Source organism: Oncorhynchus clarkii, chromosome 13, assembly GCF_045791955.1.
Source record: "Oncorhynchus clarkii lewisi isolate Uvic-CL-2024 chromosome 13, UVic_Ocla_1.0, whole genome shotgun sequence".
Classification (NCBI taxonomy): Eukaryota; Metazoa; Chordata; class Actinopteri; order Salmoniformes; family Salmonidae; genus Oncorhynchus; species Oncorhynchus clarkii.
The window spans coordinates 9,897,426-9,920,633 of NC_092159.1; the positions used below are offsets into that span (position 1 = coordinate 9,897,426).

Genomic DNA, 23,208 nt, shown 5'->3' on the forward strand with positions numbered 1-23,208 from the left:
CCACTACACAAACAAATCAGAAACAGAGCCAGTTAAAGACAGGTTCTTGGTGGTGAGGGTTGGGACCAGAGTTATAGGGGCCCACTGAGAAAGATACGAAGCAAAAGGGGGCTGTTTGGACAGAATAAGGGAGGCAGTGCCTTCACCAGCCAAGTTACAAGCCTGATATTTGTCCTGGTCTCAGGAGTGTCACACCCACCAGGTTCTATAAAGGACACGGCAAAGGTTATAATTGTACATGTAACCCACCCACACGAAGTGGATACCTGATGAAGAGTGTGTGAGTGCGTGAGTCAAAACATATAGAAATGTATGCGACTATGTATGGGGTGTAGTTACAGTATTATGGGGTGTAGTTACAGTATTATGGGGTGTAGTTACAGTATGTATGGGGTGTAGTTACAGTATGTATGGGGTGTAGTTACAGAGTGTTTTGGGTGTAGTTACAGTATTATGGGGTGTAGTTACAGTATTATGGGGTGTAGTTACAGTATGTATGGGGTGCAGTTACAGTATGTATGGGGTGTATTTACAGAGTGTTTTGGGTGTAGTTACAGTATGTATGGGGTGTAGTTACAGTATGTATGGGGTGTAGTTACAGAGTGTATGGGGTGTAGTTACAGTATTATGGGGTGTAGTTAGAGTGTATGGGGTGCAGTTACAGTATTATGGGGTGTAGTTATAGTGTGTATGGGGTGTAGTTACATAGTGTATGGGGTGTAGTTACAGTATGTATGGGGTGTAGTTACAGAGTGTTTTGGGTGTAGTTACAGTATGTATGGGGTGTAGTTACATTATGTATGGGGTGTAGTTACAGTATGTATGGGGTGTAGTTACAGTATTATGGTGTGTAGTTACATTGTGTATGGGGTGTAGTTACAGTATTATGGGGTGTAGTTATAGTGTGTATGGGGTGTAGTTACATAGTGTATGGGGTGTAGTTACAGTATGTATGGGGTGTAGTTACAGTATGTATGGGGTGTAGTTACAGAGTGTTTTGGGTGTAGTTACAGTATGTATGGGGTGTAGTTACAGTATGTATGGGGTGTAGTTACAGAGTGTATGGGGTGTAGTTACAGTATTATGGGGTGTAGTTAGAGTGTATGGGGTGCAGTTACAGTATGTATGGGGTGCAGTTACAGTATTATGGGGTGTAGTTACAGTGTGTATGGGGTGTAGTTACAGTATGTATGGGGTGTAGTTACAGTATTATGGGGTGTAGTTACAGTGTGTATGGGGTGTAGTTACAGTATTATGGGGTGTAGTTATAGTGTGTATGGGGTGTAGTTACATAGTGTATGGGGTGTAGTTACAGTATGTATGGGGTGTAGTTAGTATGTATGGGGTGTAGTTACAGAGTGTATGGGGTGTAGTTACAGTATACATGGGGTGTAGTTACAGTGTGCATGGTGTGTGCTTCCAAGGCTGAGTGTGCTAGTTAATACAGTAGTGTTGCATTCAGAAAGACCTGGGTTCGGTTTAGTAGCTATAAGAATGTATATTTTCTTTAAAAATTAAGAAAACATGAAAAAAACACCATCTAATAATAACAATAATAATGATAAAACCCGCCATATAATAATAACAATAATAATTTAAAAAGTGCTTCCGTCAGTCCCATCTAAGAAATCTGGAAACACAAGAAAGTGTACTAAAAGAGTACTAAAACACTTTTACTTTAATAAAAGTCCTGATTTGTGTTGCTAGTTAGTGTACAATCAGCTGCTTTGAAGTGGGTGGACCTGAGGCGTCATGACAACAGGATATGCAGCATGGAGGAATAATCAACAGCACTTCATAACAACGAGCAAAATGGCAATTCACAGAAGTCTGTTTAGTTTTTTTCTTGAAAGGTATCGCGTGCCACTCAAGAGACAAGAATGGCACGTCACATGGTATCTAGAAATTGAGGTTAGTTCTGTTCTGCATTTCTTTTTTTTTCTCTCCACGTTTGTTTACAATCTCACATCAGAATGAAAAGAAATCCATTGATTTACCTGAAGATGTAAAACAGTAAATTAAATATATATTCATATGTATATAGCTATTTTCATTTATATAAAAAGGTACAATGATTTGTTTTGGAATGCAGTTTAAAACAAGTTAAAAATAATAATAATAATAGACAGTAGATTCAGAAGGTTAACATTTCCACCTGTCCGACACATTCTCCCCTCTAGGTCTCTGACCGACTGTGTCTCTGTCTCATCTCTGTAATAAACTTAAATCCCCATGAAGAAGTTTAACCTGGAGTGATGTTACAGTAAAAAAAACGAACTAGACTAATAAGCTGTCCGTCACATACTCCTAGCTCCTCTTGTAAAAGACAAGAGCAAAAAAAAAAGGAGGAGGGGCCTATATTTCCCAGAGTATCAACTATCCCTTCTTTCTTTCAGGCTTCCCTGAGAGGGATACAAGTGCAGGTTGAGGTACAGCACTTGGACACAGCTGAGCCAGGTCAATATATAATATAGGTGTTGTATATATTTAATCTAATACAGGTAGTTAAGTCTGCGTCATCCTCTGACTGACTAATATTGCTGCCCCTCCTGTCAACTTTATCCTGAGAGGTACAATACTGAAGGCTACAGACCCACGGCAGAAAAACGCTAGTCAAATACAAGCAGACGGTGGAGAAAGAAATTAAACAGTCTGTGTCGTCCCCCCCCCCCCCCCCCCAAACTGACAGTGTCATTGTTTTTTTTCAGATATTTCTTTTTGTGGGAGGGGGGGGGGAGATTCATGTCGGTTTATTACATTCATTATCTGTGTGTATATAAATAATTAGAAGTGTGAAACTTCTCTGTAAAAGAGGCGAGACTCAGTCGTGTTAAGGAGGAGGACTTTTTCAGACAGGGGGATCCGTTAACCCAAGTGGCATAACTAAACAACTGAACCCCAAAAATATTCATACAAACATGAAATAAAGCCCAAATGGCAATGCACCTCAGTAGATTAGATACGACTGATGAAGGGGAAAGGGGGATACCTAGTCAGTTGTACAACTGAATGCCTTCAACTGAAATGTGTCTTCTGCATTTAACCTCTGAATCAGAGAGGTACGGGGGGCTGCCTTAACCCAACCCCTCTGAATCAGAGAGGTACGGGGGGCTGCCTTAACCCAACCCCTCTGAATCAGAGAGGTACGGGGGGCTGCCTTAACCCAACCCCTCTGAATCAGAGTGGTACGGGGGGCTGCCTTAACCCAACCCCTCTGAATCAGAGAGGTACGGGGGGCTGCCATAATCAACATCCTCGTCTTCAGGAACCACTAACATGTTCTTTTTTGATTGCCCAATGATAAATACATAGATTTATAGTTTTCATAAATAATGTATGTGGAAATTCTTGGCCCTTCAGGAATCCCCTCTCAGGGGTTTCAGGATCTACCTAAGTGCTGAATGTAGGAATCCTCTCAAGGGTTTCAGGACCTGCCTAAGTGCTGAATGTAGGAATTCCCTCAAGGGTTTCAGGATCTGCCCTAGGTGCTGAATGTAGGAATTCCCTCAAGGGTTTCAGGACCTATCTAAGTGCTGAATGTAGGAATCCCCTCAAGGGTTTCAGGACCTATCTAAGTGCTGAATGTAGGAATTTAGACACACATCTCAGTCAGTGCTACATGTCATGATAAGTAAATACCAATTGTACAGGTTATACACATTTCCCATCAGCACCATTTGTCATGCTCACATGCATAACGTGACAGAAGCGCTAAGGGGCACATTTTTGTCATACTTCATAATAACTCGCAAGTTTAGGAGAAAAACAACGTTTAAAACACAATTCCACACTATATTTTAAGTAGTGTTTTTTTGTTGTCAAATCGCATTCACATCGAAGCTAAATGAATTAGTAAGCATACCTTGAAATGTAAAAGGCTATAAGTGCTTTACTCATAACTTAAGTAAAATGATCAATCTCATATAAGTCATTGCTGGACTATATTTGGTCTTCTGATTGGATGGGACGAGTAACCAATTAGACACTTGAAATACTCTGCATTGTCTAAGTGTTGAACGCATTTCATGCATGACCCCTGACCTTGTGTTCCTACAGAGGTCATCATAAAGGGATTACATTGTTCCCATCGGCTACGCATAACTGACAATCAAGCCATGGGAGGGAGGGTCGAAGTCCAAGACCAATCTATCAGAACAGGGCTAGGTAAGATTGTTCATTAGGGGTTTGAATATAATTATAACAATTATATACCAATTATTCACTCATTTAGAATACACTAGAGCATGAATCGCTTGGTACGACACTCATGAAGTAGTCTATACTTTGCAGATGTAAGCTCCTATCTAAGAATTCCCAAATCACCCGGAACAGATTGGTGCATGCCATTTTGTAGAAGAAAAAAAAATACCAAATGAAATAAATAAAATGTACAGGACATTTCAAGGAGTGAATGTTCATTTCATCAGTGTTGACATGACGGAGATGTTTTCTAAGTACAATTTCATGAATAATCTCACAGACTGGGTGAGCACCAGGCAGTGTTTAGAGCGAACAGCAACGTTTACTACAGCAGAGCAAGAGAGGGCTTTAAAAACATTTAAAAAAACATTTTTTATTTTTATTTTTCCTTTGTCTTTTTTTTTTGCCCCCAACACACAAAAAAAACGAGAGCATCTTTTTCTAAAAACATTTTCTCAGAAGGATGTTTTTTTCTTTCCCCTGACAAAACATGACGACAGATAAAGATAGTTTCCGCCTGGTGTGGCAGGAGGGCTGCGGGGCAGGAACCAGATATGACAACTACACTACACGAAATCTGACAAATTCAAGCATCAACCAGGGTACTGAGGAGGTAATAGAGAGGAAACAGAATATGTTTAGGTCCAAGCTGCAGCTCTCTAAAAGTCTTTCACACACTAAAGCTTTTTTTTCTCTCTTTTTGCTTTCTGGCCATCCCTTACCCTCCTCTAATCAGCTCTCTTCCTCCCATCCAAACCCATCCCCATCTCTCTGAAAAGAGCTACAACATCTTCCTCTCTCTCACGCGCTAAAAAAAAAGAAAAAAGGTGCTATTTTCAGACGTTTCATTTCCAAACTTCTCCTCACACCCTCTTCCCTGTTTTAGTTTGTGTTACCTTCTTCATGATTCACCACGGTCTACAGGGCGTGGCACTGCTAAGCCACACCCACCTAGCCGGGCTGTAAGCTCCGCCCCCCGTCAGAAGTAGCAGAGTGAGAGAAGTCATGTCCTGCCCTTCACTTTTAGGTCCTGCAGGATAAAGGAAACACGTCCGTGTTTTAGAATCATGGCTTCGTCAAGAGATTCCCGTCTCAGGTACCCTGAGTTAAAAATGAGGAACAAAATCATCCAGAAATGCGGATTGGCTTTAAGTTCAGTGTCATCATAATAATTTATATTATATTATCCCCTAATCCCTCCCAACCGAACACATCCCCTCTCACTGTTAAATGCCCCACCCCCCCAAGTATAAATGCACATTGTCGTAATAAACTGCCTTTGAAACTACCTTTGAACATTTTAAAACCACATGGGAGTGAGAGGAGCCATTTCAAAACTCATCAACTAAGAAGCTTTTACTTAGTTAGAATTCCAAAACAGAAAACTTTATGAAATGTTTAGTGTTTAGAGACAGTAAGGCTGGTAAAACCTTTGCTCAGTACAGGATAATATAGTTGTAGCAGCAATGTTTCCACTTCCTGGTCTTGGAGAGCTACAATGCATGTGGTTATCACTCCATGTGATGTCATGGTGTTAGGAGAACCCCGCCCACTAATTAGCTGAGCGCATATGCATGAGGTCGTTGGTTGGAATGAAAACCAGAGATGGCTACAGCTCCCTAGGATCGGGATTGGGAACAGATGCACTTGTTGCAGGTGCTTGAGGTAGAAGTTGCGCTCAACCACTGAACTAGGATCAGATCACCAAGCCCCAATCCAAACCTTAGCAATAAGGGGATAAAAAATACATCTGACTATGGACCAGTGGTTAGAGGCAACATTTACCTACCACCGTTGAGGTTGAGGAGCTCCCTCCAGGAGAGCAGCAGAGATATAAAATTGCACCTACATGCTGATTTCAGGTCAGTTTTGAGGTTTCCCCCCTAATTGTTAAGGCAGGGTAAACTGATCCTAGATCTGTGGCTACGGGTAACTTGTACCTGGAGCGCAGTTGGCCGGGGATTATGACAGACCTTAAGTGCATGATGCTAGGACAGCAATGCCGAGGTAACCTGGTCTGTCACCACTGGGCGGCGCCGGTGAGCGCCAGACTGAAAGTGTAGTGCAAAAGAAAGCCAAACAAAAGAAGATAAAACAAACAAACAAAACATTCAAAATATTCTAAAACTTAGTAGTTATTTACTAAAACCTAGTAGTTATTTACTAAAACTTACGAACATGCATCCCTGATTGACTATTTTGTGTCTTTACCTTAAAAAGGACACAGCCAATGTTGCTTTCGTTCACTTTTAAAGAGTAGCAGAATATCGAAGGAGGAAAGAAAATTTTGCGTTTGTTAAAGAGAAATGGCTACCTGGCGATAGAAATAATGCGGTTTTGATTCAGCTTCCTGGTGAGAGAGCTTCCTGGGACATTACTAGTTTTAGAGTTGGTTCAAAACATAGGAGACAGTTCACTTACCAATTGGTACTAGTACTTAAATGAGAGGGGGGGGGGGGGGACCATAATAGTATGTTCAAAAGGGTTTAACCCCCTCTCATTTTTCCCAAAGTTGAGATATTCCGCAGCACAGGCTGCATTTAAAAGCAATGCAGGGTCAGTGTATCAAGTTCAGAATAGGGGGAGTTAGGGTTTTGGGGGGGATAATCAACATGCTTTACAAACTGTAATTAATAACTGTCACGTCACTCGTGGCTTTTGACGCATTTGTTTCGCCGCTTGATATAAAAGCTAAACAAATGTGCAGTGTCAAAACGACAACCGCAGAACCAGCCGATTGGTTTAGTTTTCATCTCCAGCTTGTTTTAGAATCCTCCTCATATCCCTGCGCTTGTGCTCACCCAGATACTGCAACAGTAAATTGGCACAAATAAAGCTCCATTTGTTTCCAATTACTTCAGTCTTAATGTTAAGATGTTTTTTATACATATATAAGGAAAGGGAGGATTCGTCGTCATCGTTGTTTCTCAGTTAATCTTCAAATTCCATTTTCATTTCGTGGTTCAGATCGGCGGCCTCCGGTGGCGCAACCTCTCGCGGCGTCGCGGTTGGTGTAGTCTCTGACTCGGCGGCGGAATCCTGTCCTCCCATCCTCAAGGTCAATTTGAGCTTCTTCTTAGGAGGGTTCTTCAGTGTGCCCAGTCGCTCCTTCACCTTGTACTCCAGTGTGCTGTGAGGGATCCCGTACATGTTCTGGGCCTTGGATACGCTCATCTTCCCGCCCATCACCATGCCGATGGCCTCTTCTAAGATCTGGCTGTTGTACTGGCGGTAGCGCCCCCTCTTCTTCCTGGGCTGCTTAGAGCACGGGTCGCCCTCGGGGTCAGAGGTCGGGTATGGTTGCCCGGAGGTCCCCTGGTCCACGTCGGAGCTCCAGTAGTCTGCCGCCCCATCCAGAAAACCTCCCAGGCTGCCTCTCAGGCTACCGGCACGCCGGTTCTGCTTGGGAAGGATGACCCTCAGCTTCCTGCTCAAAGCATTCTCCACCCCACCGTGGCCCCCGGCGCCCACCACCATGGCCCCGTACCCGTACAGGTCTGAGGCGTGGGAGTCCCATGACAGGTCCATGCCCCTCACCTGGGGGATCTTCAGGTCCACGGGCGGGGAGTGGTGGCCTCCCGGCTCCCTCTTAACCACCACCTCATGGTGGGTCTTGGTGGAGCCATGGTGGTGGCGGAGGCCACCTCCGGAGGAGCTCTTGGAGGAGAACGCCCCGTGGTGGTGGTTGTCCAAGAACAGAGGCAGGTCTTGGAGGTCTGAGAGGATGGCGCTGGCCTGCTTCAGCCTCAGCAGGCTGTCCAGTTGGTGGTGGTGGGCTTTACCACTGGAGGAACCCCACGGAGAGCCGTCCCGTGCCAGGAGGGGGTGGGGCTCCACGTGGTTCCCTTTGTTCCCGTGGTTGAGAAGCCCCGCCGCCTCCAGACTAGCCAATGAGAGAGCCGGAGGCTGGCCGAGGAGGCGGTGCTTCTGGCTGAGGAGCTCCTCCTTTATAAGCAGCGAATGGGCCAATGGGGGCTTGAGGGGGGCGGAACTGACGTAGCTGTCCCTCAGCCCGTCCTGTAAGCTTCTCGGCAGCATGTCATCGTCCTCCACGTCCCGAAAGGAGTGCTCAACTCTCAGGGCACGCCTGATTGGAGGGAAAAGAGAAGAGAGGGGTGTTAACTTGGAAGTACTCAAATCAGTCGATTCAGAAAGTGAATTGTAATGAACCAAAAACTACACGTTAAAATTACACTACTCTACACTGCTGACTGTTAATGCCAACAAACCAAAAGTACCACTTTTTAGTACCACTAAAAACACACATTACCTTGTGTTTTTAAAGTTGAACTTTCTTCCATAATATGTCATTGTTTAGGGGGGGAGGTTTTCAGCAAAACTCTTCGGCAGTAAACATATAACAGTAAACGTATAACAGTAAACATGTAAACATGCAACATCTAAATGATAAACTCATCTCCCACACTTTAAAGGGGCAATCTGCAGTTGCTACATCCATTTCTGGACTCCTGAATTAGAGGTACCCACTGATTCTTGAAGAATATCATTTATAAAATGCCTCATCAGGATAATTGTACCCCATCAGAACCCAAAATGTAAGCTTGTAATACTCCCATGTTTGTAAAAAAAATAAATGTAAACAAACACTACATGGCCTCGAAACATGCATAAAATGATAAGTCTGATATCATGGATGGTCAGTCCGTGCATCCATACAGATGTAGGATCTTAATTTGATCACTCTTTTTTTGCTGAGAATTTTTCTGCAAATATACAGTGCTTTCGGAAAGTATAATAAACTGAAATAATACATTTACATAAGTATTCAGACCCTTTACTCAGTACTTTGTTGAAGCACCTTTGGCAGCGATTACAGCCTTGAGTCTTCTTGGGTATGACGCTATAATCTTGGAACACCTGTTTTTGGGGAGTTTCTCCCATTCTTCTCTGCAGATCCTCTCAAGATCTGTCAGGTTGGATGGGGTGTGTCACTGCACAGCCATTTTCAGGTCTCTCCAGAGATGTTTGATTGGGTTCAAGTCCGGGCTCTGGCTGGGCCACTCAAGGACATTCCTTGAGACTTGTCCCAAAGCCACTCCTGCATTGTCTTGGCTGTCTGCTTAGGGTCGTTGTCCTGTTGGTAGGTGAACCTTTGCCCCAGTCTGAGGTCCTGGGTGCTCTGGAGCAGGTTTTCATCAAGGATCTCTCTGTACTTTGCTCCGTTCATCTTTCCCTCGATCCTGACTAATCTCCTAGTTCCTGCTGCTGAAAAACATCCCACACAGCATGATCCTGCCACCACCATGCTTCATCGTAGGGATGGTGCCAGGTTTCCTCTGGGTGTGACGCTTGACATTCAGGCCATCGGTGACCATCGGGTTTCTGACCAAGGTCCTTCTCCCCCGATTGCTCAGTTTTAGTGGTCTTAGTAGTTCCAAACTTCTTCCATTTAAGAATAATGGAGGCCACAGTGTTCTTGGGAACTTTCAATGCTGCAGACATGTTTTGTTAGCCTTCCCCAGATCTGTGCCTCAACACAATCCTGTCTCTGAGCTCTATGGACAATTCTTTCAACCTCATAGCTTGGTTTTTGCTCTGACATGCACTGTCAACTGTGGGACCTTATATAGACAGGTGTGTGCCTTTCCAAATCATGTCCAATCAATTGAATTTCCCACAGATGGACTCCAATCAAGTTGTAAAAACATCTCAAGGATGATCAATGGAAACAGGATGCACCTGAGCTCATAGCAAAGAGTCTAAATAATTATGTAAATAAAGGTATTTATGTTGTTTATTTTTAATTCATTTCCAAAAAGGTTTAAAATCCTGTTTTCCCTTTGTGATTATGGGTGTGCATTGTGTGTACATTGATGAGGAACAAACATTATGTGATCCACGTAACAAAATGTGGAAAATGTCAGGGGGTCTGAATACTTTCCGAATGCACTGTAGGTCAAATTATAATCATACATCTGTAGCTCTGTCTATGAATTTGAGAGTGGTTACATTTCTCAGCTTTCTACTGAAACAGGGTCGGGGAGAATCGCTTTGTGATTGTTTCAACTGCCCCTTTAATTTCATGATTACTAGATATAGCATAGACACAAATAACTACTTATTTGGTCCCTTCAGTTTAGAGACAGTACCTTTATTTGAAATTCAATTTACTTCCTGGCGTGAGGGTGGGCGTTCAATCTCCATTTCATTTCATTACATTACGTTTGAGCAAAAAGCCCATTTGAGAAAATGTTTTGGCTGTAAACTTGTGTTTGCTATTAGCTAGTTATACATCTTGACAGCTTGACAAAGTAGTTGCCCTCATACAGATTATAACTCGTTAGCTGTTCCATATGGTCTCATCACATGGGAGAGAGTGGCTGCCTGCATCCCAAATGGCACCCTAATCCCTATGTAGTGCACTACTTCTGACCAGGGCCCGTAGTGCACTACAAAGGGAATGGGGTGCTATTTGGGATGCATCGGTGTCTGATGAATTATATTTACTGTGCAAAGTGGACGTAGCCGGAGCTATATTCCACTCATTACAGCACGTTAGCTCCTATCTTCAACAATTAAGGTGCTCATGAGACACAGAGAGAAAGAGACAATTAACACTAATTTCCTATATTTTTTTTACCATGTGTAAAACATGCATGTTGTGACAGAGTGAGTCACTTTCATATAGGTAATTAGAGCGAACTTACTCATGTCAAACGTTTAATTTTAGTGTCCGTCTTTTTCAAACTCAATTTCGTTCAAATAATTTGGTTTCACGCAGAGAAAACGTATTTAAACTGAAGTGCAATGCTTTGTTGTTTCTTTGTCCCCGTCTTGCATGAAGCGTAACTATCCATTTACAGGGACATTTTGAATTCAATTTGCTTCAAAAACAACCAAGCAACTTTATTTTACCACGTAAAAAAAAATAAGTGATTTTAAATGTTAGTGAATCTTAATGCTGTTTAAGAGATAGAGAGCCATGTACTGAGTAAACAGAGAACACACACGCACAGTCTGCTACACTAACAAATACCGTGAGGACAATGAGAGGAGGGAAAACATCAAGGACACACAGCATGAATGACCATGATCATAATACCAATCCCTCCCTGGGATAAAGACTCATTTGCCTGAGAAGGTATCGAGGGCGCAGAATGGAGCACATTGTGATCAGGTTGTAATTAACGGGTATAGGATAAACTGTACATAGTAACAGTGTCATAGAATTCACCTGACAACACAATAGACAATGGCTGCGGTTGGAGTTGACGGCAGAGAGGTCTCGTTCCCAGCTAAACGAGAATGAACCTTGGCGTGTCTCGTATAGAAATAGTCACAAAAAGGGTTGAGCGACACAAGGATGCTCTTTTTTTCTTACTCCACTCATTATTATTTTAGAGAATCTGTCCTTTTGAGCTCCCTTTCTCCTTTCCATTATGTTGGCCTGAAATCAGGCCTGAAAGTTGTTCCTATACGGGCTAGAAAGAACATAGTGTTTTCTAAGAAACCCGTGCTGAAGCTCCCAAATGACATTTCCGTGACGGGTCTTAACGTTTCTATTTCTGAACTACCTGAGAAAGAAGTGACTTTTTTCTGACCTTGGTGTCGGGTACTGTTCAGTACGTAACCATAGCAACAGTAGCCTTTAAGCAGGAAGCACACATCCCAGTCCCCCGCAGACAAGCAGAGTGACAGCTCAATGCTACCTTCTAAATAGGACCATAGATATGTCAATCAGAATGGAAGGGGAAGTGTAGACAGAAAGTGAATGAGCCTTAGCACTGAGGAAGTCAGCAACCAAATCCTGTGAAGGAAAAAATATTATGGACATATGGACATGGACATGCATATGTCCAAAACAAGTACAGACGTTGGATCTTAATTTGATAACTCTTTTGTTGCTGAGAATTGCAAACATGTAGTGTATTTGAGTTTTATAAAGGATTCTGAATTTTGTCATTTCCACTTAGAAATTCCAGACTTGATTTTCCCCTAACGAAAAATGTATCAACCCCTACAAAAATGTCCATTAATTATAATCCACAAAATAATTCACATTTCCTGTTGCTACAGGATTATTTTCCTGCTGTAGCAAACTGGCTCAAATCAAGATCCGACATCTGTACATACAGTATATGCATACCCCTGATGAGGTTGTTATCTATATGTCAAAAAGTCACACATCCCTGATGAAGTAGTTATATATATTTTTTACAATTACATTTAGAATATACTTGATGAGGAAGTTAGAAGGTGGTTTCACAGTAATTATGGCTGCACCATATAGTCTACATCTTATAGTCTACACCTTATAGTCTACTATAGTCTACACCTTATAGTCTACTATAGTCTACACCTTATAGTCTACTATAATATACATCTTATAGTCTACACCTTATAGTCTACACCTTATAGTCTACAATAGTCTACACCTTATAGTCTACAATAGTCTACACCTTATAGTCTACTATAGTCTACACCTTATAGTCTACTATAGTCTACACCTTATGGTCTACTATAGTCTACACCTTATAGTCTACAATAGTCTACACCTTATAGTCTACAATAGTCTACACCTTATAGTCTACACCATTTTGTCTAGTCTACACCACACAGTCTACACCACACAGTCTACACCACACAGTCTACACCACACAGTCTACACCACACACAGTGCATTCGGAAAGTATTCAGACCCCTTGACTTTTTCTACATTTTGTTCAAATGGATTAAATACATTTTTTTCCCTCATTGATTTACACCAATTTTTTCACTTTTATTAAAAATAAAAAACAGAAATACCTTATTTACATAAGTATGCAGACCCTCTGCTATGAGACTCAAAATTGAGCTCAGGTGCATCCTGCTTCCATTGATCATCCTTGAGATGTTTCAACAACTTGATTGGAGTCCACCTGTGGTAAAATCAATTGATTGGCACACACCTGTCTATATAAGGTTCCACAGTTGACTATGCATGTCAGAGCAAAAACCAAGCCTTTATGTCGAAGGAATTGTCCATAGAGCTCCGAGACAAGATTGTGTCGAGGCACAGATCTGGGGAAGGGTACCAAAGCATTTCTGCAGCATTGAAAGTCCCCAAGAACACCGTGGCCTCCATCATTCTTAAATGGAAGAAGTTTAGAACCAAGAAGACTCTTGCTAGAGCTGGTCGCCAGGCCAAACTGAGCAATCGGGGGAGAAGGGCCTTGGTCAGGGAGGTGACCAAGAACCCGATGGTCACTCTGACAGAGCTCCTCTGTGGAGATGGGAGAACCTTCCAGAAGGACAACCATCTCTGCAGCACTCTACCAAACAGGTCTTTATGGTAGAGTGGCCAGACAGAAGCCACTCCTAAGTAAAAGTCACATGAAAGTCAGCATGGAGTTTTCCAAAAGGCACCTAAAGACTCTCACAACAATGAGAAACAAGATTCTCTGGTCTGATGAAACCAAGATTGAACTCTTTGGCCTGAATGACAAGCGTCACGTCTGGAGGCAACCTGGCACCATCCCAACAGTGAAGCAGGGACTGGGAGACTAGTAAGGATTGAGGAAAGATGAACAGAGCAAAGTCCAGAGAGATCCTTGATGAAAACCTGCTCCAGAGCACTCAGGACCTCAGAATGGGGAAAAGGTTCACCTTCCAATAGGACAACGACTTTAAGCACACAGCCAAGACAATGCAGGAGTGACTTTGGGACAAGTCTCTGAATGTCCTTGGGTGGCCCAGCTAGAGCCCGGACTTGAACCCGATCAAACATCTCTGGAGAGACTGGAAAATAACTGAATGGGAGAAACTCCCCAAATACAGGTGTGGCCAAGCTTGTAGCATCATACCCAAGAAGACTCCAGGCTGTAATCGTTGCCAAAGGTGCCTCACAAAGTACTGAGTAAAGGGTCTGAATACTTATGTAAATATGATAGTTCAGTTTTTTTTTTAAATATAAATTTGCAAAAATGTCTAAAAACGTGTTTAGTCAACTGTAGTCTACACACAGTGGTGGTTAATGGTGTATGGTGACTAGTGGTACTTATTTGCAGTTATGAAACTAAAATGAACAAACTATTGATGTATTGGTCATTATGGTGTCATGATATTTTTAAAGGATTCTGTTATCATTTGATTGTGTAAGTAAAATACTAGGTTCATTTTCACACTGTAAAATAAAGGGGTATGCTAAATGAGTGAGACGCTCTGTGTTTGGTAATATATCTGAGGTCTCGGAGGAAGTGTGGAGGGATGGAGGTGTGGAGCGAGGGAGGAGGGTGGATGGAGGAGGGGTGGTGAGAGGGAGGAGGGTACATCCAGTTCCTCATCCCCCTCTTTAGTTAATATTACATGACCTGATCATTAGTGAATCCCAAACCACCAACGCTGCTTCTGATACACCAACGAGGTGTCTTCCAACAGATTACACACACCACCCTCACCATACAATATCGCTTTGGGCGTCAACATGTATCAAGCCGCTCAAATCCATCTTTGACCTTCTGTGTGTTCTAATCATTCCAAGGTCTATTCCATAGTTATACAGGTCATTTATTCTAATTTAAAGCAGGAAAACAAAGTTTGTACGGTGTGTTAATCATGCAAATATGACTTGAAGGCAAACACTCAGGTATCAATAAAATCCACCACGACTATGTGGGTAAGTAAATAAAAGCTGTATATACTAGAGAGACAACAGGAAAACCAATAGTCCCTGAGGTCTTTGATGCAGTCTAACGTTGACCTCCTACATTATGAAGAATTACATCCAAATAGCATAAATACAGTGCCTTGCGAAAGTATTCGGCCCCCTTGAACTTTGCGACCTTTTGCCACATTTCAGGATTCAAACATAAAGATATAAAACTGTATTTTTTTGTGAAGAATCAACAACAAGTGGGACACAATCATGAAGTGGAACGACATTTATTGGATATTTCAAACTTTTTTAACAAATCAAAAACTGAAAAATTGGACGTGCAAAATTATTCAGCCCCTTTACTTTCAGTGCAGCAAACTCTCTCCAGAAGTTCAGTGAGGATCTCTGAATGATCCAATGTTGACCTAAATGACTAATGATGATAAATACAATCCACCTGTGTGTAATCAAGTCTCCGTATAAATGCACCTGCACTGTGATAGTCTCAGAGGTCCGTTAAAAGCGCAGAGAGCGTCATGAAGAACAAGGAACACACCAGGCAGGTCCGAGATATTGTTGTGAAGAAGTTTAAAGCCGGATTTGGATACAAAAATATTTCCCAAGCTTTAAACATCCCAAGGAGCACTGTGCAAGCGATAATATTGAAATGGAAGGAGTATCAGACCACTGCAAATCTACCAAGACCTGGCCGTCCCTCTAAACTTTCAGCTCATACAAGGAGAAGACTGATCAGAGATGCAGCCAAGAGGCCCATGATCACTCTGGATGAACTGCAGAGATCTACAGCTGAGGTGGGAGACTCTGTCCATAGGACAACAATCAGTCGTATATTGCACAAATCTGGCCTTTATGGAAGAGTGGCAAGAAGAAAGCCATTTCTTAAAGATATCCATAAAAAGTGTCGTTTAAAGTTTGCCACAAGCCACCTGGGAGACACACCAAACATGTGGAAGAAGGTGCTCTGGTCAGATGAAACCAAAATTGAACTTTTTGGCAACAATGCAAAACTTTATGTTTGGCGTAAAAGCAACACAGCTGAACACACCATCCCCACTGTCAAACATGGTGGTGGCAGCATCATGGTTTGGGCCTGCTTTTCTTCAGCAGGGACAGGGAAGATGGTTAAAATTGATGGGAAGATGGATGGAGCCAAATACAGGACCATTCTGGAAGAAAACCTGATGGAGTCTGCAAAAGACCTGAGACTGGGACGGAGATTTGTCTTCCAACAAGACAATGATCCAAAACATAAAGCAAAATCTACAATGGAATGGTTCAAAAATAAACATATCCAAGCGACTTACAGCTGTAATTGCAGCAAAAGGTGGCGCTACAAAGTATTAACTTAAGGGGGCTGAATAATTTTGCACGCCCAATTTTTCTGTTTTTGATTTGTTAAAAAAGTTTGAAATATCCAATAAATGTCATTCCACTTCATGATTGTGTCCCACTTGTTGTTGATTCTTCACAAAAAAATACAGTTTTATATCTTTATGTTTGAAGCCTGAAATGTGGCAAAAGGTCGCAAAGTTCAAGGGGGCCGAATACTTTCGCAAGGCACTGTACATATTTATAAATACCTAGGTACTGTAATCATACGGATTACGGATGAGAGTTAGTTACTTATAAATACCTAGGTACTGTAATCATAATGATAATGGATGAGGGTTAGTTACTTATAAATACCTAGGTACTGTAATCATACGGATTACGGATGAGAGTTAGTTACTTATAAATACCTAGGTACTGTAATCATAATGATAATGGATTAGGGTTAGTTACTTATAAATACCTAGGTAGTGTAATAATAATGATATTGGATGAGGGTTAGTTACTTATAAATACCTAGGTACTGTAATCATAATGATAATGGATGAGGGTTAGTTACTTATAAATACCTAGGTAGTGTAATCATAATGATAATGGATGAGGGTTAGTTACTTATAAATACCTAGGTAGTGTAATCATAATGATAATGGATGAGGGTTAGTTACTTATAAATACCTAGGTACTGTAGTCATAATGATAATGGATGAGGGTTAGTTACTTATAAAAACCTAGGTACTGTAATCATAATGATAATGGATGAGGGTTAGTTCTCTTCCGGCGCTGTAAGCCCTTGACATCGTAACGTAACAAGAGGTGATTACCTTGGAAACCAATGGGAAATAACACATTGATCACTACAATGATCATTTATAATGGAGGTGTGTGTGTGTGTGTGTGTGTGTGTGTGTGTGTGTGTGTGTGTGTGTGTGTGTGTGTGTGTGTGTGTGTGTGTGTGTGTGTGTGTGTGTGTGTGTGTGTGTGTGTGTGTGTGTGTGGCGTGTGTGTGTGTGTGGCGTGTGTGTGTGTGTGGCGTGTGTGTGTGTGTGTGTGTGTGTGTGTGTGTGTGTGTGTGTGTGTGTGTGTGTCTTACCCCTTCACTGTGGGCAACAGGGTGTAACTGTGAGAGTTTTTGAGGATGGTGCCGTGGGCCTTCTTGGTGGAGAGGTCCAGGACACCATCTGAGGATTAACATACGCAGATACACACACACACTGTTTTAGGGCACAGTTCATCACAGATGATCTAAGTATGTACTGTATAACTTGACTTCAATTGATTGGGACTTTTTAAATGAATGTAATTAACATTGTAAATGTGCCGTTCAATAACAGATGTTTGTGTAACTCTATAAATCACTGGAAATGAGAAAGGAAAAGGACTCCAGGAGAAGAATACAACATAGAAAATCACATGAATAAATAGTGAAAATAATCATTACTGTTCCCTCCGCTCTGCTCTTAGTTTAAAGAGTAATAACAATATTATATTCCTCTTTCCACTGACTGAACCACACACACACACACACACACACACACAAAAACACACACACACACACACACACACACACACACACACAAAAACACACACACCCTCCTCCTCCTCCACGGGTTAGTAATCCCCAAAGTGCAGCTGACCTGTCTGATGACCTGTCTGATGACCTGTCCCGTCTGAACAGAGCTGAAGGACCTCTTTAATCTTTAGGGCTTTTTGGTTGGACAAAACAAGGTGGTGATATTAAAATGAATTTCTCTCTCTGTGTGTTTATGGGTGTGTGTGGGAGGCATACATAAAAACACTATAATACCATATATGGTCACAGGCATTAGAGGATAATCCAGGCCAAATGTCTATAGGGCAAGAGGGATTTTAAGGCATGGGGGTTAATGTTTTTAAGATTCAAAAATCTATTTTTCAGCATAACGCGACTTGGCATTCAGCCTCCAACTGTTTGTTAGAATTAGGATACTAGTAGTTTTCATTAGGCCCAGTCTGTTTGGCTCTATACAACTTTTACTGGTCCAATTACAGGTTGTGGGGGATTTGCGACCAAGGTTTAACTTCCTGACATATGTCTTGAGATGTTGCTTCAATATATCCACATAATTTTCCTACCTCATGATGCCATCTATTTTGTGAAGTGCACCAGTCCCTCCTGCAGCAAAGCACCCCCACAACATGATGCTGCCACCCCTGTGCTTCATGGTTGGGATGGTGTTCTTCGGCTTGCAAGCCTCCCACTTTTTTATGGCCAACAGTTCCATTTTTGTTTCTTCAGACCAGAGGACATTTCCCCAAAAGTACAATCTTTGTCCCCATGTGCAGTTGCAAACCGTAGTCTGGCTTTTTTATGGCGGTTTTGGAGCAGTGGCTTCTTCCTTGCTGAGCGGCCTATCAGGTTATATCGATATAGGACTCGTTTTACTGTGGATAGAGATACTGTTGCATCAGTTTCCTACAGCATCTTCACAAGGTCCTTTGCTGTTGTTCTGGGATTGATTTGCACTTTTCGCACCAAAGTACGTTCATCTCTAGGAGACAGAACGCATCTCCTTCCTGAGCGGTTAGATGGATGCATGGTCCCTTGGTGTTTATACTTGCGTACTATTGTTTGTGCAGATGAACGTGGTACCTTCAGGTGTTTGGAAATTGCTCCGAAGGATGAACCAGACTTGTAGAGGTCTACCATTTTTTTCCTGAGGTCTTTGCTGATTTCTTTTGATTTTCCCAAGATGTCAAGCAAAGAGGCACTGAGTTTGAAGGTAGGACTTGAAATAAATCCACAGGTACCCTTCCAATTAGCTTCTAAAGCCATTTCATAATTTTCTGGAATTTTCCAAGCTGTTTAAAGGTACAGTCAACTTAGTGTATGTAAACTTCTGACACACTGGAATTGTGATACAGTGAATTATAAGTGAAATAATCTGTCTGTAAACAATTGTTGGAAAAATGACTTACATGCACAAAGTAGATGTCCTAACCGACTTGCCAAAACTATAGTTTGTTAACAGTGGTTGAAAAACGAGTTTTAATGAATCCAACCTAAATGTATGTAAACTTCTGACTTCAACTGTAAGAGAGCTATAGGGGAGATATAGGGAAGATATAAGGGATATATAGGAACGATATATAGGAGAGATATAGGGGATCTATAGGATAGATATAGGGGAGAGATATAGGGGAGAGATATAGCGGAGCGATATAGGGGAGCGATATAAGCAAGATGTAGAAGAGCTAGAGGCAATATAGTGGAGATATAGCGGATATATAAGTGAGTTAAAGTGGAGATATAGGAGAGATATAGTAGAGATAGAGGGATATATAAAGGATATATAGTGGCTCATAGGAGATACATGGGAGCTATAGAAGAGATACAGGGAAGCTATATGAGACCTATAGGGAGATATAGGCGATATATGCGAGATATAGGGGAGATATAAGCAACATACAGGGGAGATATAGTCAATATAGGGGAGATATTGGCGATACAGGGAGATATAGGAAAGATAAATGGAGATAGGAGAGATACAGGGAGATAAATGGAGATAGGAGAGATACAGGGAGATAAATGGAGATAGGAGAGATACAGGGAGATAAATGGAGATAGGAGAGATACAGGGAGATAAATGGAGATAGGAGAGATACAGGGAGATAAATGGAGATAGGAGAGATACAGGGAGATAAATGGAGATAGGAGAGATACAGGGAGATAAATGGAGATAGGAGAGATACAGGGAGATAAATGGAGATAGGAGAGATACAGGGATATAAATGGAGATAGGAGAGATACAGGGAGATAAATGGAGATAGGAGAGATACAGGGATATAAATGGAGATAGGAGAGATACAGGGATATAAATGGAGATAGGAGAGATACAGGGAGATAAATGGAGATAGGAGAGATACAGGGATATAAATGGAGATAGGAGAGATACAGGGAGATAAATGGAGATAGGAGAGATACAGGGAGATAAATGGAGATAGGAGAGATACAGGGATATAAATGGAGATAGGAGAGATACAGGGAGATAAATGGAGATAGGAGAGATACAGGGATATAAATGGAGATAGGAGAGATACAGGGATATAAATGGAGATAGGAGAGATACAGGGATATAAATGGAGATAGGAGAGATATAGGGATATAAATGGAGATAGGAGAGATATAGGGCGTTCTATTGAAGTTATGGGGGAGTTCTTCCGTCCAGGTTTTTCTTCTACTTATTTATTTTATTGAATATTTGTTTCTCTTTTTCTTATTGTTGTTGCACTGTTGAGAGCCTGCAAGTGGGCATTTCACTGTACAGTGTAACACCATTTTATCTATAAGGTAACTACGTTTTGATTCGATATGGACGTGTGAGTGGTGTCTTACCCTCTGTTTTGGTCTCTGTGGGGTCGGGCCTCTTGACGGTGAGGTCCAGTGGAGAGTCCTGGTCGGCCATGAGAAGCTTGCTGAGGACGGGGTTCTGTGCAGAGGCAGCAGCACCGGTACCACTACAGTTACTACCGGCTCCGTTCCCACTGTCCGGGGCGAAGGCAGAGGCGGAGGCGGGGCTGAGGCCCGGTCCCGGGGCGGGGGACGGGGGGCTGGACGCCCCCGGCAGAGCGAGGGGGGCCGGGGCTGGAGAGGCCGCTCTCGGCAGGAGGCGGCTTTGGTCCTTGATGCCGTTGGGCTGGGGGTGATGGGGGGGGTCCTGAGAATAGCTGTTTTTTGAGGTATATTCGGCAGCGAACTGACGGATCATTCGCTGCATTATCTCACGAGCCACTAGAGGGATGTGAGGGTCCGAGAAGCTTGGGAGGTCTGCTAGAGACAAACAAACACACAACATTAGACACCTATTAGAACATTCTTAATCTGTTTAACATTCCAACGACCGGCTAAAGATCTGGCAGCACTACAACTAGAAACATGAAAGCTGCAATATGTCACTTTATGGGGGAACGGACCAAATTCACGTAGAAATGTCAGTTATGAACCTGTCATTCTCACTGAAAGCCAGTCTCAGAAGTTGTAGATATGTTCCATGTGCACTATTTCTATGCTTCCTGTTCTTTCATTTTGTTTTTGCATCTTTTACTTTCAGTTTTGTACACCAGCTTCAGACAGCTGAAGATACTATACTGGTTATTGAAAATATATTTCACAGCGGTTTAGACCGTACAGCAACTTTCTAAGCTCTACATGACTTGTTTTGTAACATAAACTGAAATTAGGCGAACTATTCTAATTTTAGCAACCAGGAAATATTACTGTTTATGTGAAGAAAAAAAAGTAAAAAATATATATATATACAAGCTGATAACAATTAAGGTAGATGTGACTATACACACATACATTTTTATTAAAAATAGACTTGTTAGAATGTGGACATAGATGCAGACCTTCAGGACATGTTGTTTAATACCTCTCTGTACAGACAGACTGTTAGAATGTGGACATAGATGTAGACCTTCAGGACATGTTGTTTAATACCTCTCTGTACAGACAGACTGTTAGAATGTGGACATAGATATATACCTACAGGACATGTTTTTTAATACCTCTCTGTACAGACAGACTGTTAGAATGTGGACATAGATGTAGACCTACAGGACATGTTGTTTAATACCTCTCTGTACAGACAGACTGTTAGAACGTGGACATAGATGTAGACCTACAGGACATGTTGTTTAATACCTCTCTGTAATACTACAGACAGACTGTTAGAATGTGGACATAGATGTAGACCTACAGGACATGTTGTTTAATACCTCTCTGAACAGACAGACTGTTAGAATGTGGACATAGATGTAGACCTACAGGACATGTTGTTTAATACCTCTCTGTAATACTACAGACAGACTGTTAGAATGTGGACATAGATGTAGACCTACAGGACATGTTGTTTAATACCTCTCTGAACAGACAGACTGTTAGAATGTGGACATAGATGTAGACCTACAGGACATGTTGTTTAATACCTCTCTGTAATACTACAGACAGACTGTTAGAATGTGGACATAGATGTAGACCTACAGGACATGTTGTTTAATACCTCTGTAACACTACAGACAGACTGTTAGAACGTGGACATAGATGTAGACCTACAGGACATGTTTAATACCTCTCTGTAATACTACAGACAGACCGTTAGAATGTGGACATAGATGTAGACCTACAGGACATGTTGTTTAATACCTCTGTAACACTACAGACAGACTGTTAGAATGTGGACATAGATATAGACCTACAGGACATGTTGTTTAATACCTCTCTGTAACACTACAGACAGACTGTTAGAATGTGGACATAGATATAGACCTACAGGACATGTTGTTTAATATCTCTCTGTAACACTACAGAAAGACTGTTAGAATGTGGACATAGATGTAGACCTACAGGACATGTTGTTTAATATCTCTCTGTAACACTACAGACAGACTGTTAGAATGTGGACATAGATGTAGACCTACAGGACATGTTGTTTAATATCTCTCTGTAACACTACAGACAGACTGTTAGAATGTGGACATAGATGTAGACCTACAGGACATGTTTAATACCTCTGTAACACTACAGACAGACTGTTAGAATGTGGACATAGATGTAGACCTACAGGACATGTTTAATACCTCTCTGTAATACTACAGACAGACTGTTAGAATGTGGACATAGATATAGACCTACAGGACATGTTGTTTAATATCTCTGTAACACTACAGACAGACTGTTAGAATGTGGACATAGATATAGACCTACAGGACATGTTTAATACCTCTCTGTAACACTACAGACAGACTGTTAGAATGTGGACATAGATATAGACCTACAGGACATGTTGTTTAATATCTCTCTGTAACACTACAGACAGACTGTTAGAATGTGGACATAGATGTAGACCTACAGGACATGTTTAATACCTCTCTGTAATACTACAGACAGACCGTTAGAATGTGGACATAGATGTAGACCTACAGGACATGTTGTTTAATATCTCTCTGTAACACTACAGACATACTGTTAGAATGTGGACATAGATGTAGACCTACAGGACATGTTGTTTAATACCTCTGTAACACTA

At 41.7% G+C, this 23,208-nt stretch overlaps 1 protein-coding gene across 1 annotated transcript in view; it reads right to left on the reverse strand.

The window, feature by feature from the left end:
• Nucleotides 1–6,802: 6,802 nt before the first annotated feature.
• LOC139423741 (ligand-dependent corepressor-like) overlaps nucleotides 6,803–23,208 on the reverse strand; it is a 78,632-nt gene continuing 62,226 nt past the window's right edge. The window contains exons 5-7 of the mRNA XM_071175361.1: nucleotides 20,517–20,951; nucleotides 17,235–17,322; nucleotides 6,803–8,287 (exon numbers count right to left, since the gene is read on the reverse strand). Of these exons, the coding sequence (XP_071031462.1) occupies nucleotides 7,132–8,287; nucleotides 17,235–17,322; nucleotides 20,517–20,951 (1,679 nt within the window). The 3' untranslated portion in view covers nucleotides 6,803–7,131. The remainder of the gene's footprint in view (nucleotides 8,288–17,234; nucleotides 17,323–20,516; nucleotides 20,952–23,208) is intronic.